At 51.6% G+C, this 22,446-nt stretch overlaps 7 protein-coding genes and 1 non-coding gene across 8 annotated transcripts; 4 read left to right on the top strand and 4 right to left on the bottom strand.

Annotated features, from left to right (window-relative positions):
* Positions 1-235: 235 nt before the first annotated feature.
* PV08_09402 (uncharacterized protein) lies at positions 236-2,298 on the bottom strand (the record flags this gene model as incomplete). The annotated part of the gene is made up of 4 exons (XM_016383720.1): positions 236-612; positions 709-1,478; positions 1,535-1,972; positions 2,021-2,298. The coding sequence occupies 4 exons, from the start codon at positions 2,296-2,298 to the stop codon at positions 236-238; spliced, it is 1,863 nt and encodes a 620-aa protein (XP_016232343.1).
* An 835-nt stretch (positions 2,299-3,133) lies between these two features.
* PV08_09401 lies at positions 3,134-3,249 on the bottom strand. The gene has a single exon (XR_001622133.1). It is a non-coding gene; the product is annotated as a 5S ribosomal RNA (ribosomal RNA).
* A 493-nt stretch (positions 3,250-3,742) lies between these two features.
* Positions 3,743-5,252, bottom strand: PV08_09400 (uncharacterized protein; the record flags this gene model as incomplete). The annotated part of the gene is made up of 5 exons (XM_016383719.1): positions 3,743-3,912; positions 3,963-4,068; positions 4,121-4,562; positions 4,757-4,970; positions 5,060-5,252. The coding sequence occupies 5 exons, from the start codon at positions 5,250-5,252 to the stop codon at positions 3,743-3,745; spliced, it is 1,125 nt and encodes a 374-aa protein (XP_016232342.1).
* Positions 5,253-6,860: 1,608 nt separating this feature from the next.
* Positions 6,861-8,699, top strand: PV08_09399 (glycerol kinase; the record flags this gene model as incomplete). The annotated part of the gene is made up of 5 exons (XM_016383718.1): positions 6,861-7,009; positions 7,080-7,218; positions 7,322-8,174; positions 8,237-8,403; positions 8,460-8,699. 5 exons carry the CDS (start codon positions 6,861-6,863, stop codon positions 8,697-8,699), a joined length of 1,548 nt encoding a protein of 515 aa, XP_016232341.1.
* A 933-nt stretch (positions 8,700-9,632) lies between these two features.
* On the top strand, positions 9,633-11,236 carry PV08_09398 (uncharacterized protein; the record flags this gene model as incomplete). Its single annotated transcript, XM_016383717.1, has 2 exons — positions 9,633-9,898; positions 10,099-11,236. 2 exons carry the CDS (start codon positions 9,633-9,635, stop codon positions 11,234-11,236), a joined length of 1,404 nt encoding a protein of 467 aa, XP_016232340.1.
* Positions 11,237-13,049: 1,813 nt separating this feature from the next.
* PV08_09397 (uncharacterized protein) lies at positions 13,050-14,432 on the top strand (the record flags this gene model as incomplete). Its single annotated transcript, XM_016383716.1, has 1 exon — positions 13,050-14,432. The coding sequence occupies one exon, from the start codon at positions 13,050-13,052 to the stop codon at positions 14,430-14,432; it is 1,383 nt and encodes a 460-aa protein (XP_016232339.1).
* A 1,642-nt stretch (positions 14,433-16,074) lies between these two features.
* Positions 16,075-18,546, bottom strand: PV08_09396 (uncharacterized protein; the record flags this gene model as incomplete). The annotated part of the gene is made up of 1 exon (XM_016383715.1): positions 16,075-18,546. One exon carries the CDS (start codon positions 18,544-18,546, stop codon positions 16,075-16,077), a length of 2,472 nt encoding a protein of 823 aa, XP_016232338.1.
* Positions 18,547-20,330: 1,784 nt separating this feature from the next.
* On the top strand, positions 20,331-22,070 carry PV08_09395 (uncharacterized protein; the record flags this gene model as incomplete). Its single annotated transcript, XM_016383714.1, has 1 exon — positions 20,331-22,070. The coding sequence occupies one exon, from the start codon at positions 20,331-20,333 to the stop codon at positions 22,068-22,070; it is 1,740 nt and encodes a 579-aa protein (XP_016232337.1).
* Positions 22,071-22,446: the final 376 nt, after the last annotated feature.

Genomic DNA, 22,446 nt, shown 5'->3' with positions numbered 1-22,446 from the left:
GATTGGTAGTTTGGTCCAAATCCCGATCGCGGGCCGTCTCGGCAACGTCGAATCACACGCCGTGGTAGAGTAGGCAAGCAGGCCACTATGTAGAATGACTTCCAGGCTCAGCGGTAGACGTGATGCACTCAGTCTGAATTTGAGAAAAGCGCTCGTCATTGACCCTCAAGCTGCGTCATCGTTCGCGTGCTGTAGAATTAGTTCTCCCTGCTGGTGTGGCTGGACAACCAACATCTTATGGCGCTCCGGTGAAGTTGTCATCCCACATCCAATCAGGGTAGAAGAGCCCACTTGCTTCCATGTCTGGAGCCAGATACGTGTTCATCATGTCGAAGGAATCCAGTGATATGGGCATACCCATCTGTGCGTCAACCATGGATATTTGGTCATTCATCGCAGCATTGTCTGGATTTGATCGAAGAGCTGCAGAACCACCAGTAGTTCCCAGGTCAGACTCCATTTGTATCAACTTTCTGGTGTCTTCCCGGGAAGATGTTGTCACGGAAGGGGAGTGTTGTATAATAGATGGAAGTGCTCGTGGCGGTCTTCCGAGTCGCCGAGTCTCCAACTCATCAGCCGAATAACGATCACGCCACATCCACAAGGCGTCGTCTACAAATCATCAGCATTGGACTTCAGCAACCCAAAAGAGGAAGTCCGTTAGGCCAAGGATATGTTGCAGCAGTGTTCATGGCTTAGTAGACTTACGTAGAAGGCTGCCGCTCAGCCGAGTATTAAGCTTCAATGTCGGATCTGCTTGAAGATTGGATCGGGAATCTCGATGCAAACTCCAAAGGTGATCGAGAATTGTATGTGCACGGTCGTGGAAGTCATTGGTCTCTACAGTCATATCTCGATGCATTGATATTGCAAGATTGAAAGCGTGTCTTCCCGTATCGACATCCACCAATCGAGCGTAGCTTGAGTGAAGTATTTTCATGAGAACGAGAGCAGCATGCTTTAGCATCTGTCCAAAATATCGAGGTGCACAGTGGCGAAAATCGACACTTGCAGTTGCAGCCTTCATTTGGCTAACGACTGTCATTGCAGTGTGGTATAGCCGCAAAAGTCCCTGCTTTCGTGTGATCGATTTGATGGGCTGGAGAAAGTGATAGGTCTGTAGCTGAAGTCTTGCAGAGGATGCCCAGATTAGCTCCATACTTACATTGTAGCCAGGAGCATCTGGGTTTGATGAATCCGGATTTGTATCCGAGAAATCTCGTTCAATCGTCTGTTCAACCATGTGAAAGTCATCCTCTAAAGAAGCCAGCATTGTTTCTGCTTCTTCAGAGGGTTGGTGTCCATGAGCATTCAAGACAGAACTCATAGTAGTGTTGACCTTGTTAATATACAACTGTATGCGTAAGATGTATAGAAGCCGTCGAGGTAGGTTGTAGTAGTTTCCTTCTTTCGAGGCGAGACGAAGAGTGCAATCGGTTGAGGCAAACAATGGCTCCTGGCCATCGCTGGATGTTACTCTTGGAAAGGTCAATACGAGCATCTGACGATTCTTTTAGAAGTGGAGGATACTGACGTCTCTGCCGCAATGAAACAACCGGTCCAAAGTTTGACAGCCTCCTCTAGTTGCTCTGGCTGCACCTGAAATCTGACACGATTGAAGGATTGCATTGTCTCCGGTCTATGTAATCCCAGATGCATACACCCTGTCTTAGCAATAGAGATCAGCATCAGCGTCGGGTCCGTAATCATTGACGGTGTTGAGAATGGCCATATGCATAGAAGAATGATCGACTGTGTTGTTAGATGGGAGTGAGGCATGGTCGATATCTTGGACCATAATAACTTCAAGAGAGCTGTAACGAGACTGGAACAAAGCCCCGCTTCCTCCCGAGAAGCTCTTGCTGCTATTGCGATGATTGTCCAAAATAGCAGAGATGATCGATGATAATATTCATCGATCGAGAGCGTCTCGCTGAGTATTGGAAAATGGGGATGAAAGGATTCAAAGAACCTGTCAAAATAAGTAGAAGACCACTACGCATGCACTAGAGTCCCTTACAAGCGAAAAAGGTTGCCAATTTGTCCTGAGTTCAAATGGACGCCCTCGAGTTGTCGTCCTGACACGGTCGTAAGATGAGAGAACCCAGTACTCTGGTTAGTCGGATAGTCTGGGGATTCGACGTCCAGCCCCTGACTTGAGAGGCGATGTTCTCGACTTATGGACTCGATTGTGTCTGTAGCAATATCTGCGATCCGTGGCCCGAAGCTTATTCCAGCAGCATCAGGTTCGGAGCCGGCTGTATCTGGGCCCGAGGTGATCATCTCTGTTGGAGGCATGCTGCCGACTGGATGCGTCCTGGAAACTATAGATTGAAGGTGCCGCACTTGTGCCGATAAATCCTCAATTTTACTGCAGTTGGTCAATTAATCGGGCTGAACTGACCAAGAAACGACAGGGATGCAGTCACAGTGGCTTACAGTCGCTTGTTGACCCGTTTGTACTCTGAGTCCACCTCGCACTCCAAGTGTTTGCTCATACATCGCGTGCATGCCGGGCCTCGCTCTAGTCCTTCACATCTGAGCTGACATCTAGTTAGACTGACCTTGATATGTTGCTTTATCGTGTACCTTTGCTTGCCTACATGTCACACATGCAATCCTTTTTGTCCCTCTCGGGGCGGAGAAGCTTTGTTGAGTTGCTCGGCTTGCTTCACGTTCCACCACTGTAGTGGCAGCACGGATTGGCCTGTAGGGCGATTGTCGAGGATACGAATGTTCAGACATGTTCTCATATACCTATGCCTGAATGCCTGGGCTAGAGACTCGTATTGCAGGACTTGCCCTTGCGTTCAAGAGATGCAGGGGCATTTTTCACCAGCCGAAGGGAATGTCTGAGCCGATGCTCGTCCGAGATGCGGAGTCCAGGAGCGCACGCACCCGAGGGCGACTAATGTGTTGGCCTCGTGGATTTTAACATTTTTGTTGTTGCTACAGGTGCTCATCGAGATGCAGCGAAATTGAGCAGTCAGGGTGGTGTGTCGGCCGTAACTTCAGTCGGACCCGATTACTAGGGCGAATTCTTACGACCACGAAGCGCAGTATCTCTTCCGTTGGGCACCCACCTGCAAGCCGATTCTCCTTGTCTGAAGAGATTTTTTTCTAATAACAAAAAAACAATCAACAATGGGGATTCGCTGGTTCTCACGAACCCAACTACTAATCCATCGCCAACAGGCTTAAGTACGGCTGAGCGAACGGGAAGCCCTGTAGTCCTGATGCTGTGGTCGATTGCGAGGATAAAATGGTCTTCGCTGTATATAACTTGTATTGCCGTCCACATGCCATCTTCTCTTCGACATCCCCAGACACATATCTCGCGCTTCGATACTGTACATTGCTGATATCAGTGACTATTTGGTAATCATCAATTTGAAAGGTTACCCGGAACATAATCCGATAAAGAACATCAAAGCCATCACGACACGGCATTTCATGTTCAAACATTGCTCACACTCAAACTCCAACGGTCTGCTAGATATACCGGGAAATATCAACTTTGTCTCGTTTATCCAGCCCTGCGTTCCGCTTCCACAAGAACCTTGAGGAAAGATCATACACCCGTCAAATCTCTTGTGGTTCAAAAGGTGAGCCGGGAGTTTCCGACGAGTTGGAATATACTTGGATGGTGGTAGTAAAGACCAGAACCGAGTTTCACATCTTTTGATTTCACTAAACACAATCCCCATCACTTGTGAGTTCTTCCCAAACCGCCCCTCATGTTCTAGACGGAAGAATCATAGGTGTTCGACCACGTCTTCCGGTTCCATCGCTGAGGTAGCAGCCTTGCTAAACCGAGAGCTTCAGTGTTGATCGGCGATTCGCCAGTGAAGAGGAAGACGTCGTATAGGAAGCCTCCGAATGTACATCCAAAGAACGGCGCCACCATGGGAACTTTCAGCGAGTAAGCAGTCAAGAAGCTATCCCGCAACAAACCAACTTACCCCAGAAATAATAGTCTCCAGCACGCCACACATTCATGCCATACCCCAGCATATACGACATCAGTCTGGGTCCGAAATCTCGAGCGAGGTTTATGGCATAGCCGGTCTGTATAGTCTATTAGCACGCTTACTTGCCTAACAGTATCTCCCGCACTGACCTCCCAACCGAAGCAAGCACCGATGCCAAAGATGACGAAGAACAGCCCTAGTGGAACAAGGTTACCAGCCCCCAGATTGGCATCATCCTTAAGAGCATAGATCAGGAACATCAAGATTGTGCTGGCAATGAATTCGGAGAAGAATTGTCCGGTCTTCGTCATGAACTCGGCTGGGTAAGTGCAAAATATCCCTGCTGATGCTGTTTCAGAGTATCCAGGAACTGTTCTGATGTTCGGACCGCCCTCGAAGACGTCGATAGCCGATTTGTAGTTCGCATATACCACCCCCGAAGCACACATGGCCCCGAGGATTTGTGCAAGCGCATATATAGGGAATTTACGCCATGGGAACTTCCGGAAAACGCAATTGGCAAAAGTCACCGCCGGATTGATATGTGCACCTGATATGCCGCTTGTATACACGCCGAGCATGACTCCAAGTCTACTGATAAGTCAGCAAGAAAGAAATATCTTCGAGGGGTGTTCAACAAAAGCGAGACGAGACATTGGGATCCACGTCGGGGGTGATGGTTTGAGCAGCTGCACAGCCGCAATTGCCGTGACAAGGATGAGGTAGGGAGAAAGAGTGAGTAGTGCTTTACATGTTGGTGGTGTAAGGAAACTCGTTGAACGTACCCCCAGCCCCACGAGATGGATTGATAGTCACCCTTGGTACCACCGCTGAGGACGACCTGAGCAACCACTCCATCGCCAAACAATATCAGGATGAAGACACCAAAGAACTCCGAGAATGGCTCGCGGCAGAAATGACGGACCCTGCTCCACAGGAGATCAGGTTCTGCCTGGACGAGGTCCTCCTGGGGGACTTTGTGATCGACGAGCGCGCCATCTACCTCCAGTCAGTTTCAGTCGAATAGACCACACAGACAAGCTATGGCAAGAGTCATGCTTCGGCACAAGATAGGATTATTCACTTACGCTCAGCGAATGCTGGCTGCCCGTCTACGGTAGTGTGTCGGTAATCGTGGGGATGGTGATGATGGTGATTGAAGATCTCATTGTGAGTAGCTGGAGGCGTGGACGATGTTGACTCTTTCTCTTGAGCCATGGTCTTAGGGTCTCTGCTCGGGTTCTGAGTAGGGTGAACTGGGCGGATATGTTCACTAGCCATGCTGTCAGCTTTTATCCAGGCAGCGAGAGAGGTGTTGAGTCTTAAGACTATTTCAGTAGTGGAGCCTCCACGAACGCAACTTTGCCGCTGCGGAGGCTGCTGTTGATGGTCGGGGAAAGGGATGCATTTGTGCCAGTCATCCTACGCTACAAAGATGAGTGAGAGACCGGGGATATGCACGCGACTAGGAGGCGTGCTACGAGGTGGAGCTGCACAAATGGAAAGCTCTGCTGGCCACCAACCTCGGGGTAGCCAGACCGAAGGCCTCCTACGGAACTGCAATGCTTGGAATCAACCAATCCCAGGTCGACGAGCCCTGTGGCAACAATTTCGTGAGCGATCTAAAGGCTATTTGTGGAACTGTGCCTCGTTGAACAATGACTCGACCAATTCGGAATCACGGTAATGCTGACCGAGGCTGACGTGCCATCCCAGCCATGACGATGTGAAACCTTGAGATATGTGTGACGAGTGGAAGACATCACGGGATGCCCTGTGATTAATCAACGCTTCGACGGCATAGATCAGGAGAGACTACCACCAGCACCATGGACAAAGGCTGATCGTTGGATGTACCTATATCATATATGCAAGCTTGGCAACGCATACAGTCTCGGATAGAACATGGGCCAGTCTTCTCGTCGCTCTTGCATTCGATCTGTTCATTATCGGTAGTACAGGACCGGGGCTTTCTCTGCTGGCAACTCACCGCAACGACAGTGGCCTCGTTCTTGAGAGCTATCACGGACACTTGTTCCCGAGAAGACTGACAGGAAAGCATGGCCACCTCCAGACTGTCACAACACTTGTCTGTACCCCGCCTGAAGGATTCTCGGGGTAAAGTCAGTATCGCTCTCGAATGCACCCTTCTCGAGTCCTCGTACGGATCACAGCGGAATCAGTGCCACCGTGCCACGGACACTTGGACCTTTTCTGTCGTCTCATGACAGCTTGGTTTCGGCTGGAGAAGTCCACATGCGCTAAATTATGCTGATGTTGCAGTCAGTTTCTGGGCTTCGCATCAGCCCCTCATTTTCATATTTCCCTTCCAACCACCACCAGCCGGCTCCGGAAGGCCTGACCACCACAAATGTACCGTCAGACCCTTCCGGCGGAAGTGGCTGCATGAGCTGTGAATCAATCTCCTCTGTCTTGTCCTTGTTCACCTCCTATCCGGACCTAGCTTAGGACTAGACTGTTCGGCCTGCGCCTCGTAAAGTCTGATCGGCAGTTGCTCCCAGGGGGATAGATTCTTGGTCGCTCAACGTCACACTAGGACAAGGAGATACTCCTCGAACTGGCTATCGATTGCAAATCGGCTCCCAACCTATTTCACGTGGCTTGAAGCTATCTCCACGAACCCCGGAGTTGTCAGTCTTTGCTGCACCTCGGTAACCAGCGCCCGACGCCCTCCTCGACTTTGGGGAGAAGGAAAGCCCCAAGGATAACCCATACCTTCACTTCAGTGTCGAGAGTCGCAGCTTGTTGGAGAATATCCCAAGAAGCTCAACTTTTCATCGGCTTCCAACTTTGCCGTTATATTGAGCTCGATTGGAAAACACCATTTAGGGCCAGGTCTACTGGATGTTGGCCGCTATTCGGAACAAGATGGGTGATACTACGAAAGCCTCTCACGATGTATTCGTGGGTTCCATTGATCAGGGAACCACCTCAACTCGCTTCTTGATTTTCAACCGAGATGGAGAGCCTATTGCTTCGCATCAGATCGAATTCAAGCAAATCTATCCACAGCCAGGGTATGAGTCTACTCTGACTATTTTCTTGACTTCCCCATCTCATCTCTTTTGGCGCTGAATGAATCTCCAGTTGGCACGAACACGATCCACTTGAGATCATATCGTCGGTAGAACAATGCATTGAAGGCGCTGTCAAAGACTTTGAAACTCAAGGGCATTCTAGTGCAAAGATCAAAGCCGTGGGGATCACGAATCAGCGCGAGACCACTGTAAGATGACTCTTTCCCCTCTCTCTGTATCCATTGGCGAAGAGCTGTTGATACCGCGAGCCAATCAAGCTCGAATTCTCGGCTGACATTGTTCCGTATCAAGGTCGTCTGGGATTATGAGACGGGCGAACCGTTGTACAATGCCATTGTCTGGACTGATACTCGCACACAAGCATTGATTCGCAAAATCAAGCTCCGGCTCGGCGCCGATCGGCTTCAAGAATTATGTGGTCTGCCCTTGTCGACATACCCCTCCGTCGGCAAGTTGTTATGGCTCCTTGAGAACGTGCCCAAAGTTAAAGAGGCCTACGAAAAGGGCAACTTGGCCTTTGGGACGATTGATGCTTGGCTGGTCTATCGTCTGAACGGCGCCACCAAGAAGAATGTCTTCGTGTCAGATCCAACCAATGCCTCTCGCACCTGTTTCATGAACTTAAAGACGCTGGACTATGATGATCAGCTCATCGATTTCTTCCGGCTTGATTCCAGCAAACTCCGCCTGCCAAAGATCGTCCAATCTTCCCATCCGGATGTGTATGGAAAGCTCGAGACGGGGGTCCTGAAGGGTGTGCCCATCACTGGATGCCTGGGTGATCAATCGGCCGCTCTGGTAGGGCAAAAAGGGTTCGCCCCAGGTCTGGCAAAGAATACCTATGGCACAGGATGTTTCCTCTTATACAACGTCGGCGACAAACCTGTCTTCTCCACCCACGGCTTACTCGGTACGGTGGCGTACGACTTCGGCGAGGGTAAGCGAATGTACGCTCTTGAAGGCAGCATTGCCGTTGCGGGGTCGAGCGTGAAGTTCTTGGTGGACAACTTGGGTTTCGTGGAGTCCTCCAGCAGGATTAGCGAACTGGCATCGACCGTCGAAGACAATGGAGGTTGTGTATTTGTGACTGCGTTCAGTGGGCTTTTCGCCCCATATTGGATTGACGACGCACGAGGAACTATTTGTAAGTCTCACCGAGGCAACTGTATCCATTCCACACAGGCGTTGCTAACACCATCTACTCAGACGGGATCACTGCCTATACACAGCGTGGTCACATCGCCCGTGCTACACTCGAAGCAACATGCTTCCAGACGCAAGCGATCCTCAGTGCCATGGAGAAGGATTCTGGCCACAAACTTGCAGAGCTCGCCGTCGATGGCGGCATGAGCAACTCGGACTTATGCATGCAGGTAATACTTACTTACCCCAGACTCGACATCTGGATCAGGAGCTGACACTGCTACAGACACAATCAGACCTTATCCAGATCCCAGTGATCCGCCCTAAGATGCGTGAGACGACAGCGTTGGGAGCTGCAATCGCCGCTGGTTTGGCAGTGGGAGTGTGGGACAACATAGAGGAGTTGAAGGACATCAATGTCGAAGGCAGAACCGTGTTCAAGCCGCAAATGGAAGAAGCAAAGAGCAAGGAAATGTTTGGACGCTGGGAGAAAGCAGTCCAGATGTCGAGGGGTTGGTCATCGTAATTGCGTTAGTTCCTCACGAGGGCTTCCGGTGCATTAATGAACCAAGATGATGATACAAGGACAGGTGTGACGATGACCAAAAAGAATTTATATCTGATGTCTGTACGAGCATACTCCGCTATCGATGGCGTCGTCTCCGTCGACCATTCTGCTGGATCTGCCGCCGCAGTTCGACACTTTTGAGCACGCTCGTGATGCAAATGGCGCGCTGCTCATTGGTGGTTCGGCGGTCACACCGTCGTTGTTTTGCTGTTCGCTTCGCTTTGGAGCACGCATTGATGTGGTGTAAGGACGCCCTTAGTAAGTGAGGGCACTCTGTACTCCATATTCGAGGGTCGGATCGCCTTCATCGGACTTCTTTCAGCGGGTGAACTTGCCAAGACCGGCTGGATGTGCGAGATTGTTACAATCATTACAAAGCTATTACAGCAATTTTGGGACTGTTTTGCAGGGCGCCAGGGGTAGTCAGTACCTGTCATTACCGTATCGTGGTACTCCGTACTCCAAACAATTGTTAGGGCGCGCTGTCAGGACTTCGTCGTCCCCTCGCGAAGCCCGGAATATCGGCTGTGCGGCACAGATAATGGCGAACAAGGCCCAAAATACGCACAGTTTCAGTGGACAGTCGACAATTGATAGGTAGGTAGTGGACAAGCACAACGGCATGTCGCAGCCACAGCCCTGGCGTTGGAGAAAGCTTGATCGATGCCGGATAGGTAGTAACCAAGCACGCCCTATGGCCGTGCCTGTTGATTTCTACACTTTTGTCCCGCGTACAGTATCTATTACCCACGCGCCTTGGGAGAGAGAGGAGCAGCCTCTCGCTCTGCTTTCTTCCTTTGGCTTTCACTCGTTACAGGACGTTGTATCTTTACCTCTCTCCTTCACGCACACATCGGTTCTCACAAATGACCTCACCTAGGGATGGCCAGTATGTCCAGCCGAGATACGTCGGAGAGCGAGAAAGATGGGATTCAACGTCATACTTCTCTTGAGCACGGGGTCGGCGCTCCTTACATCGAGCTGACGAAACAAGCCAGCCGAGGGTCCGAGTTGAAGAGAGTCGCCAGCAATACTCTGGGGAGAGTCGCATCTCGTCTAACGACACGAGATATCGTTGACCCTGGGCCTCCACCCGACGGTGGCCTAAAGGCATGGGTTCAAGTTGCCATGGGTTGGCTGGTATGTGTTTGTACCTGGTATGTGTACCTCGTTCGCCTTCCGAGATAGGGTTGGGAAGGCTCTCTGAAGAGTGCATGGATCGTTCAAGTCCGACGCCGGACGTCAGTACCTGTTCACCTCCCCTACTCCAAGCCTTAGGAGTGGGCTAACTTTTAGTGCACCCTTTTGTTCCGTCATGATCTCCCGCTAACCAGAATCTCAATTTGTGTATGGCTAGGGGTTTCATCAATTCCTTCGGCACATTCCAAACATACTATACCGACACGCTGGGTGAATCGCAGTCGACCATCTCCTGGGTAGGGTCGCTGCAACTGTGGACAGTGTTCTTTTCATCGGCATTTTCAGGCCGAGCTCTCGACGCCGGACTGTTTGTCCCGGCCTTGATCATTGGGTCGACGATCCAACTGCTCGGTATCTTCATGACGAGTCTGTGTAATGACTTTTGGCAGCTGTTACTGGCACAGGGGGTCTGCACGGGGTTGGGGAGTGGCATCATTTTCTGCCCTACCTTGGGCTTGGTCACGACTTACTTCAAGGACAGACGCGGCATTGCCGTAGCTATTGTGACCACAGGCAACTCCGTCGGTGGTGCTGTATACCCGGTCATTATCCGTCAATTGCTTCCTAAGATAGGTTACGCCTGGACGGTACGTGTGCTGGGTTTCGTGAACCTAGCTCTGCTCGGCACCGCGCTGGCGTTCATGAGGCCGCGGCTACCACCTCGAAAAGCAGGGCCAATCATCGAGTGGAGGGCGTTCTACGAGGTACCATATACCAGTATGCTGATCGGCATGTCGCTTGTCTTTGGCGGCCTGTTTTTCTCATACTACTACCTTGGCTCGTACGGACGCGATATCTTCGGCATGAGCTACCCTGACTCGGTCAATCTGCTCATCATCTTCAACGCCACCGGAGTACCCGTGCGATTGCTGACCGGGTGGGTTGCCGATCGGGTCTCGGGTCCGCTGAACGCAATGGTGCTGCTTCTCTTCATCAATGGGCTGTTCGGTCTTTCCTGGATCGCCGTTCGCTCAGTGTCAGGATTGTACGTGTTTTCAGTGTTTTATGGCTTCTCTGCTGGGGCGTTTCAATGTCTTTTTCCGACGACGGTGACGAGCTTGAATAATGATGTGAGCAAGAATGGAACTAGACTAGGCATGGCGTTTTCGATATTCAGCTTCGCGGGCCTGGCAGGGCCACCTATCGGAGGTGCCTTGCTCACAACGAACGGTGGCGGCAGAGGTGGTTACCTGGCCGCGCAGTTGGGGCTGGGATTGGCGACACTGTTGGGAGCTTTGTTCATGGTCGCTGCCAGAGTCCACAAGGAGGGCTGGAGTCTGACGATAAAATGTTAACTTCAGCTTTGTAGAAGTGTAATTGATGAGAATACAAACGGGTAGATCAAACGAGAATATCCAAAGGAATGTTGAACGAGAGTTCAGAGGAAGCGAATACGGTTGTCTTTGGCGTGGTCTCTATATACTCCGGCCCTGAATCGAAATGCTTTCGCCATTCGTCCAGCAGTTGTCACCATCACCAGCCAATCAAACAGATCTATGTGTTTCCCACGGAAGGCTGTGATCTAAGACGACAGCCTCGTTGAGTCTTCTTCACCAGCATACAGTGATATGCGCTTCGGTGTCAGCGTGAACCAGCAGTCAACCTGTGTCAATTTCAATACAGAACGCACGTGTTGCGTGGGAACGTATTGAGATCGATGCCTTTGCAGACGAACGTGATCGTTTCTGCTTGCCATGTCATGCGCTGTACCAACTACGCCGAATGAGCGATCGTCATCCATTGCAATGTAGTAAAAGAGGTGGCACGTATGGTGGCAGTTGTGGATGGCTCAGCACTGAGCATAGATCACTCTATGGCACGCCGTGGCTGGCGTTAGAGGCAACAGCTATCAGTGCCTCAGGGTCGCGCCGATAAGCGTCCCGCAAAAAGGCTGGAAGCTTAGAAAAGCAGTGTCATTCTCGGCAGTCGCCGTCGAGCTCTCATGGTTGCAAATCCAGGTCGACGAGCAGACGAACTTGTCGCAGGCCATGTTGGCAATTGATAAGAGACTGTCACTTTTTTGTTGCCTCGACAAATGGAGGAAACTCAAGCTGCTTTAAGCCCAAGCCACGGTGGATGACTAAGTGAAAAGTCGCGCTTATCTTTCCTCTCCTGGATTAGCGGGAAGCTAGTGGCATGAACTCAACCTCAAGTGTGTCTGTGTCGCGATGTAAACAAGCTGTCACTCACCCAAGCCACCGCACAACTAACGCCCTCAACAGCATGCTCCGGCGAGAAAATTGAGAAAGGCGTTGAAGTGCCGGCGACACAAGCGCGCGTTGCTGGCTGAACCTTCCTTAGCTGGATGGTTTGAACGAGTCGGAGCCCTCTTCTCCCCCGACTAACCGCCGGCAATGTACAATAGACTGTCCACAGAGGCGCGTTCTAGCGAAACCTACGGTGAGCTTAAGCTACTGACATCTTCCACAGCTCTCTACAGATACCTAGACGGCGAGTTTGTCAGATGACTGTACTCGTGGCTCTCGACGTGACCTTCCAAGCCCATGGATCATGGATTTGTTCAGATTGGAATAGGCCCATCAACAGGTTCCCATTATACCAACCACCACGACCGGCGTGGCAATACTGCTTGAGTTGCTTCAGCTGACGACATACCAAGGCCCAGCACCGTCAAGACGAAGCTATGGTTCATCATGAGATCCTCGCGCTCAAAACCGGCCTCCCGTCGAAGTGTACGATGAGGCTCAGCGGCATGCCAGCCTCATGGGCCGAGCTCAACGCTCGGAACCCGATACAGTCTGACCACAACCAGCCGCCGCCGCTGCATTGACCTGCCAGCTCCACTTCTATACTCGTTCGAGTCTGCCCTTGGCTACCATGCCAACATGCTTTGACCTTTCTGCGGTTGATCCCGAACTGGGAGTCCGAGCGTCAACAGCCGCTTTTCTTACCACCCGAATTTTCCTGGCCGCGTGCACTCTTTGGCTTCCAGCCTCATTGTATACGCGGTCACAAAGATGAAAGTCGCGCTATATATGTACAGTTTGTACCGGCCTTCGAGATGTTGGTTAGTCCGGTTCATTCATACGCTCCGTGGTTTGTATATACGATTCCCACACAAATCCAGTGCAATTATCAATCGGCAATATGCACATCTCACTTACCACTTTTACTTTATTTGTATCCGCCGCCACAGCATCGTACGTGATTGAAGATGACTACAATTCAGATTCTTTCGCTGGTATGTTCGACTTCTTCACAGACGACGATCCCACACACGGCTATGTCAACTATGTCGACTACAACACCGCCTCAAGTTCAGGTCTATACAAGGTACAAAACGGGCAAGTGTACATGGGAGTTGATTCGACCAACACCGCCTCCGGACGCGGGAGAAACAGCGTACGAATAGCGAGCAAGAACACATACCAGCACGGCCTAGTCATCCTAGACCTGGCACACATGCCTGCCGGAGCTTGTGGGACATGGCCTGCCTTCTGGATGCTGGGCGCCGACTGGCCCAACAACGGAGAAATCGACATCATCGAAGGTGTCAGTGCCCAAACTGCCAACAACATGGCCGTGCATACCAGCGATGGCTGTACCATCTCCAATACTGGAGGATTCTCTGGCACTCTAGAGACAGACAACTGCTACGTAGGCGCAGCCGACCAAGCCACAAACGCGGGCTGCTCAATCCGAAGCAACGACGATCAAAGCTTTGGCGCCGGCTTCAACTCCGTCGGTGGGGGTGTCTTTGCCACAGAATGGACCAGTGAAGCCATCAGTATCTGGTTCTTTCCCCGGGGAGCCATCCCCTCAGATATCAGCAGCGGCTCACCCGATCCCTCCGGCTGGGGCCTGCCGCAAGGCCAATTCCAGGGAGCCTGTGACATTGATGAAAAAGTGCAAAATCAACAAATCGTCTTTGATGTCACATTCTGCGGCGACTGGGCCGGCAGTGTCTGGAGCACCGACGCTACATGCAGCTCCCAGGCCTCTACATGCCAGGCCTTTGTTCAGAACAACCCATCCGCCTTCCAAGACACGTACTGGCTCATCAACAGCCTGAAAGTGTACAGCGACAACGGTGCCAGTCCATCCCAACCTCCAGCTTCGTCTTCTCTATCCGTCTCTACTCAACAACCCACAGGTACTTCTAGCCCGAGCTACACCTTCCCCGCCACGACCACATTCGTCACTGTAACTTCTGGTGGCGTAACCACATACACCCTCCCACCAACCACATACACCTTGACCTCGGCACCGGTCGAAACCACACAACAACAACCCACCAGCGTACCTACGACAGCAGTACCACCACCATCAGGGGCTACAACGGTATACACCACCGAAATCGTCACGACAGCTGCACCTACACCTGCACCATCGTCGGACAATAACAACAACGGCGGTGGTTGGAGTTGGGGAGGTAACAGCGGGGGCGGAAACCGTGGCGGAAGCGGCGGTGGCAGATGGGGCGGCAGCGGTGGAGGAGGAGGCGACTGGAGCGGTGGCTGGGGTCACTAAGGGTCACTGATATTGACTTGACTGACAGACTGTGCCCTCCGTTCGCGGCTTTCTTTTTCTTTTCTTCACATCCATCACCATCACCACCATCTCTTCGACCTTTATGGCATTCCTTTCACCAAAGCGACCAATTTAACGAAATACCCCCTTCTCGACACGACAAGTATTCACCGGGAATACTACAGTACACCATGGCGCAGGGAGTTTTGATTCAATAGACAGATGTGGATGGGCTCTTACGACCAACCCCAGGGAAGGGAAGGATGTTTCTGATCAACTTTTTACTTACATGTTACTATAATGGCTCCGGAATGGGAAATAGGGGAGAGAGAAAAGGAAAACAGGGAAACGGGAAATCGGAAAACGGCAAAACAGGGAGAAAAAAGAGGGAATAATACCATCGATAACCCCCAGGCCCCGCCCAATGGTGTTGATGAGATGACAAGATAACGAACATGAGAGTATGAGTATGAACATACATGCCTACACATACAGCATAGAGTATACCACATATGGACACCCACACATTATGAACATGAAACATGAGAAAATCCTATTAGAATGTGCGCACGCTATACACACACACATCGCACACCACGCGCGCATATCTTGTCGTGGAGAATGAAATGTGTACTCCATACTAGTCAATGAATACATGAAAACGGACACCAAAACGAGGGCGAGAGCGAGAGCGAGAGCGAGAACGGTAATATCTGTACCTGTAGATGACAATGATTACACTGCTCATTGCGCCGTACTACCTGATACGATACCATTCCATCGGAACCTGAAGCATCTACTTTTCCCACCTTCCGTTCATGTCACAGCGATACCAGTGAATGATGGTGGGGAAGAGACCGTAGGTGGTTATCGGAGTATAAGATACTTGCAAACTGATGGACAGATCCGAGGATTCATGTTCCAGCCCGAAAAGGGGAGATTGAGTCATTACCAAAGCATCGATTAAGTAGGCAAAATATTACTTTTGTGATCCCTGAACGCCAGTCTAGATCTATCCTTCATCACGACATACAGCATAAATTACCTATACACGAGTTCATTCTTTCAATTTGAACCGTTTTGTTCGTCCACGGCCTGCATTTTACACGAGTAGAGAAGAACATTCGACTATTCTGACAGAGGCAGTCTCGTACCCTTCCAACATCGACATAGGGGGGTGAGAACCAAGGGCATGTTATATGATCCTGGTCGAAACGTATGCGAAGTATTCGTCTTCACAGGTGCATGCACAGCTGACAAAACAGACATAGCAAATAGACGCCCGGCACCGAATAAGGGGATCGAGCCTTCGTCCGAAAAGCCTAGATTAGTCCGCAGCGAGTGAGAGGACAGACTCCTCCATCCGACAGGTCGATTGCTGGTTCGGATGTCGGTTATTGGTGATTCCGGAGAACGGTTCTGCAGGCACCAAAGGTTGAAAACTTTCCACTGGCGAAACCAGGCTCGGAGAATCTCCGCTAAGTCCGGACGACCGTGGCTCATCACTGTGCCGATATTGCTTGATTGCCAGGGGACGCAAGCATCACACAAACATCAACGCCCATGCCAGGGCATTTCCCCGTGCTGATTGCGGCCACGTCACTGAAGAGACTGTGACAAGTTTCCCCAGGGTGTAGGGGTCTCACTGCATAAGTGGCGCATCAACGCCGAACCAATTCCAGCCTTGATCAAGGTCAGGACCGCTCTGGCCAAAGGGGAAATTGGCGAAAGGAAAGCCCTGCTGAGCAGCTATACCTGCAAGGCCGCCTGTGGGTATACCACTATTAAAATCATTGACAGCATCGGTATATGGACTCTGAGTCTGCTGTTGTGGAGTATATCCTGAACTGCTGGTTGTAGTGCCGCCGGCAGACGGATAGTCCTGCATATTCTGAGGAGCGAAAGACATGAAGCTATCGAAGGTGACCAGCGGGTCGTCGCCTTGAGGCCAACCCTGATCAAGCCCAGGAGCTATGTAATTCGTGGACTCGTATATTGGCAATCTGTGTGTTTGAGGGGGTTGAAGCTGAGGATTGTCGATTGTAGTGGTGACCGGAGATGGTTGGGTGCTGCTCGAGGTGACGGACGGAGGTGTGGGTAGCCCTGTGTTGGAGACTCCCCTCATTGGAACATTCATAGTCGAACCAGAGTTCCGTTGGATATACGTTCCAGGCTTGATGGGAATGAATTGCTTGCCCATGCCGATTGATATTGTTCCAAAATAGGGAATGGAAACTTGACACGTTGCGCCAGCAGGACGGTCCTTGATGTCTGTTTCTGGGCAATGTCGAGCGTGGGCGAGCATCTCTAGGGCTTGGGCACTTTGAGCAGCAACAACTCCTCCACCTTCCTTGGCTGCATCCTTGAGCAGGCTTATGGTCTGGTCAATCAGCCCCGAGTCTTTCTGGTCTTGCTCAAGATCCGGTGGTTGAGGATTGCTGCCGCGGTGCTGCTGTGAGTAGCCGCAGAGGTTGAGCAATAGAAGCATTGCGGCTGTAAAAGCCTGGAAGTCCACCAGTTTGCAGATGAAAGGGCCTACAGCTGGATTGTCACGCAATGCCTCGTAGATCCGAATCATCTCTCGAGCCGCTTCAAGGGCAGCATTATGCGAATACCGATATCTCTTGTCGGACGAGGATCGAAGCATGAATGGCATGTGAAGAAGCAACCGCGCCTGATGGTGATAAAAGTGTGCTTGTAATCGGCCGAAATGATCATCGATCGCGTCGCCGGGAATCATGTCAAGCGACCACCAGGAAGCATCCTGTGCATTATACAACTCTTCCAATTCTTGGTCGAGTCTTAATGTGGCAGAGTACCCCATCGGAACAACGCTTTGATTTCGATCATTGATCTTAGTAATGACAGGCAGCATCCTCCCCACGTAAACTTCGCCAGGATTTGCAGTTCCAGGCCATGGCCCATTGCCAGGTATGAAAGGGGTGACAAACTGTTCTGCAACAGAGTACGGCAGCCCAAGGAACAGCGACATAAATCTGTCTCCGAGAACCAAATGGGACCAAATGCCGTAAGACCGCAGGTAGTCGCGAGACGTTTTATCCGCGCGAGCGGGCAACTTGTGTAGGCCGAGCAACTGGGCAAATGCAATTGCTCGATGGAATAGCAGCCAGGCACGTCTTGGACGGCCCATGTTGACTTGATACTTGGCCTCCAGTATCATACATTCAATCCCGTCAATTGTAGCTGCGATTTCATCATCAGACGTGATGAGCTTATTGACAGTGGCGATGTACCGTTCCATCAGAGCCGCAGGGTCTTCCTTTAGTTTCAACCTAGACCAATCGAAGGAGACTGGCAATTGATGAATTCCGATGGCGATGCACAGCATGATCTTGGCCAACTCGGCCGGTTGGTCCGATCGTAGAGAATGCGAGACGGACTCCTTGACCGTTTCGCAACGACTGTCGCTGATCTCGGGGAACATTTTACGCCATATTGTCCACCATTCATGTGAAGATTCGAGGATGATCTCCAGATCATCAGGTGAAGGCAGTAACTTGTGAAACGCAGCAAGCAGAGCCTTATTCTTGTTATACTTTTCTCTCGAGACGACAGGCTCGCTGTCCTTTCTTTCAAGAACGGCATTGTCGAACAAACTCAGCGCAGGAGCCCCATCTCGGACACCACCAGGCATAAGAATCGACTCTTCGAGGTCGCTATCGACTTGGCGGAGTGAACCCTTGAGGCTTTTCAATACTTCGGCAGCCTGGGCATCAACATGGCTCTTGTCTGCGTCTGAATGGGACTGCGACGCAGAGTGATGTTCTCCCTTCTCGGGCAGGCGATTCAGTACCTGTTTGACCAGATCTTCGAGCTGAGATACTCTTTCGCGCAGACTATAATTCGACTGCTCGACATTCGGCTGCGAGTATGAGTGTATATCTCCGTGTTCCTGATCGATGCAAGTAGAGCCACGTGCATAGCATTCATTGCATACCGCCGGTCTTCCAGGTTCGAAATTGCACTTTATCTTTCTGCGCCTGCATTCTAAACAACTCTTTGTTCCCTTGCGCATCTTCTTCCGCGGTGGGCCCTGAGTGTGGTCAGAGCCCATGGTATGAGCATCATTGTATGGGGAGGTGGAATTGCTCATTGCGATTAGACCGAAGCCGGGGCCGTTGGTATGATGACCGGGGTTTCGGTCGAGGACGTAAAGACTATCAAGAAGGACGGTGCGGCGGTATGAATGATGGTGTGCCAACTCCGAATACGCGAGGGATAACACTCGTTCAGTAGGCTGATTCAGCAAAAGTCATACCGAAGGCGCCCATGAATCTTGGAATGCGATGCTGACAGATGCGCCGCGCAGTTCGCCTGATTGGTATTGTGAGGAGGCAAGATTCAGAGTGGGTAAATGTCGGTCTTTGTCCTATCAGGACAAGATTCGGTATTGTGACAGGAACGAGAACGAGGACTCGTATCGACTGTACCTATTCACGTTCTGGACGGACGCTTCAAGGGTGCACTTCGTGTCGCATGCCAGATAGTTCAGGATAGTCAGGAAGGCCCCAGTCGGTTGACGCACATGCAAGAAGGGCTTCTCGATGGAGTGCCCCGATGGGAGAGTGACTCCGGCGGAGGCGCTTGAGTCACTTGCTGACAAGAGGACGCACAGTACTCCGTACTGAAGGGGACTTTTCTCTAGTACCTCAATCTGTCGTCCGCTCTTCGTCCGTCCGTTCGTCCGTGGGTGTGTCAAAACCTTGTCCGTGCTTGGCTGACAAAAATCCAATAAGAAAGGGCAGACAGGAGAACAAGGCCACCCCGGGTGGGACTTTTGCCGCTGTGGTGTGCCTTTTCTGGAGAGTGGTAGAAATTATCAGAGGACGACAAGAGACAGGGCAGCTCGACTGGAGTTTGGTCAAGTTGCTTCCATAAGCCAAAGCCGGATCTGAGCCTCATTTCACGCGCCCACGGACCAAATATTTTGTCGTCAGACGATGGCGATTAACGGGGTTTTGCACCTGCGGGTGCTCGCCACAGATTTTGTCAGACTAAATGTCTTATGGCGGCGCCCAGACTCGGGAACCGGAATATCATCGTTCCAGGCCCATTGGAGCCAGATAGGAAGGTCAGCCATGTCGCCCATTTTAACCCTGAGAACCGTAGAAGGGCCTGATTGTTTCGCATGGAGACAGACCCGGAGTGGCTTAGGGCGTGATTCATCGACCTGTGCTTTTTGCGAAACGAGTAGACGTTTTGTTGATCATGGATGCCTGATTCTTCGCCCGATGCATGTGCTCGCTGGTCAGTACTCGGTATTGCTTTTGGACTACGCAAAGCCTGGATGTCATCATTCTGTCGAATTCAACAATCTTCAGTCCGGTGCTCCCAGAAATTGGGAGCCGGCCGAGAGGAAAGTCGGCGCTTGAACTGCTGTTCCTCGAGCCTTTGATACGGCCAGACATTTGTCCGACCGATTGGCTCCCTGAGTCACAGATTGAGTGGTACCCGACGCCAAAAGGCCCGGATATCGGAAAGGAGCCTCAACCGATTTAGCTCAGCCATACAAAGGGGGCGTTTGATCAGCCTTATATCCACAATCGCTTCGACGACGTACCCTCGTATGGCACGTAACGTTAACTTTGGATACGATACCACGATGCTCCACGTTGACTCCTATTCTGTGTCGCGCCAGGGCTGGACGGACAAATTCGTCCATAAGCCATGCTCTGTGATGGCGTCAATGCGCAATTCCAACGTTATGTCCATTAAGTCCACTACAGGACACTGATATCGCCCTTATCAAACTCTCCGAGATTTCAACAGTATATATCTAGGTGGTAGGTAGGGTCTTTATCCCCTTCTTCTCTTCGAGCAAATACCAAGTGCCATTGTTCGTTTCCCCCCCTTTTCTGCCCTGCACCACGTATCAACATGGCAGGACTACCAACCTCTGCAGATGCATCCGCTACCACCTCCCTCACAGATATCTCGAAGCCTCCTCAACCTATTGTCGAGGGGGACAACGAGAAGAAGCAAGAGCAAGAGGTCAGCCTGAGTCGCCAAATCTCCGCATCCGACAACTCTGTGACCATCGAGAAAGATGAGACCCTGGGACGTGAGCTATCACGCATCGACACTTCCGATTATCCTTCTGCCTTCCCCCTGGCCATGATCGTCGTGGCTTTGGCGTGCAGCATTTTCCTGGTGGCCTTGGATATGACCATTGTCGCTACAGCCATCCCACGTATCACCGATCAGTTCCACAGTCTTGACCAGGTCGGCTGGTATGGATCTGCCTTCTTCTTGACCATCGGCTCGTTCCAAGCAACATGGGGAAAACTCTACAAATACTTCCCTTTGAAGATCTCATACTTGGCCAGCATCTTCATCTTCGAAATTGGCTCTCTCATCTGCGCCGTCGCCAACGACTCCACCACGTTGATCGTTGGCAGAGCCATCGCAGGTATGGGCGGAGCCGGTATTGCCTCAGGATCTTACACCATCATTGCCTTCTCTGCTCCTCCCAAACAGCGACCCGCTTTCACGGGTGTGATGGGAGCCACCTTTGGCGTCGCCTCGGTCATTGGCCCTCTCCTGGGTGGTGTCTTCACAGACAACCTCACATGGCGTTGGTGTTTCTACATCAATCTCCCGATTGGAGGCGCCGCCGGATTCATCATCCTGCTCTTCTTCCGGACGCCCAAAGCTGCACGTCCACAAAGCGCCACACTGAAAGAGAAGCTTCTCCAGATGGACTTTCCCGGCACATTCACCATCATGGCAGCCATCGTCTGCTACCTGCTCGCCATGCAATGGGGAGGCACTACCAAGTCCTGGTCCGACGGGTCCGTCGTCGCCACTCTCGTCCTGTTCGGCGTCCTGGTTCTTGCCTTCCTGGCCGTCGAATACTTCCAGGGTGATCGAGCGCTCTTGCAGGGTCGTCTCCTGAAGGACCGCACCATTGGTGCCATGTGTGCATTCATCTTCTTCACAGCGGGTACCTTTTTCATCCTCCTATACTACCTGCCCATCTACTTCCAAGCCACTCGCAATGTTTCAGCCGCCAAGTCCGGCATCGATAATCTCCCTCTTGTTCTGGGTGCCTCTATCTTCACCGTCATGTCTGGCGGTCTTCTGACGGTCTGGGGTGAATACATCCCCCTCATGGCGGTCGGCTCTATCCTTGCTTCTGTTGGCTCTGGCCTGCTCTATACCCTCGAGATCGACTCTGGCAGCGGCAAATGGATCGGCTATCAGGCCCTCGTCGGTATCGGTCTGGGACTGATCTTCCAGATCCCGGTGATTGTCGGCCAAGCCGTCGTCACCCCGTCGGACCTCAGTTCTGTGTCGGCAATCATCCTGTTCTTCCAGACCGTCGGCGGTGCCATCTTCATTTCCGCCGGCCAGTCGGGCTTCACCAACAAAATGCTCGAGGAAATTCCCAAGAGAGCCCCAGGGGTCGATTCAGGTCTGGTGGTCGCGACCGGCGCCACTGAGTTGAGGAAGGTGTTTGATGCAGCACAACTGCCGGGTATTCTGTCTGCTTACATGGAGGGTCTGCGTGTGCCATTTGCCATTGCCATTGCATGTGCATGCGTCACATTCCTTCTCTCTTTCGCCCCAAGGTGGGAGAGTATCAAGGGCAAGGTCAAGTTGGACGCAGGCGCCTAAAGACGGGTGGGATCGGGGGGGGGGGGGGGGGGGGGGCGTGTGTGTCATCATAATCACCTGTTTACGACCATTTTCGTTACTGTCCATTGTCGAAGGAGACCAAATTACCGCTTGAGTCGGGGTATTCTCAACAAACTTTTGTGACGAACCAAGCTTGGTTTTACGATTCTGTTTTCCTTATTCTCTCTCTTGTTTGCATTTTTGGCGTTTGTTTTCATCTGCAGCAGTGGACTCCTCTCATCAGTCACTCACTCACTCGGTCACGGTGTTTTCTCTCCACACTGGGGGCTCTCTCTCCCCGGCTCTTCATATACCATTAATACCACCATGTTCATTATAGTTGCACCCCTCGAGGAAAAGGGCGCAATATGACCGG

This window comes from Exophiala spinifera (assembly GCF_000836115.1).
Source record: "Exophiala spinifera strain CBS 89968 unplaced genomic scaffold supercont1.7, whole genome shotgun sequence".
In the NCBI taxonomy this organism is placed as follows: Eukaryota; Fungi; Ascomycota; class Eurotiomycetes; order Chaetothyriales; family Herpotrichiellaceae; genus Exophiala; species Exophiala spinifera.
The sequence above is the reverse complement of the archived record's forward strand: the minus strand, read 5'-3'. Positions and strand labels throughout refer to the sequence as shown.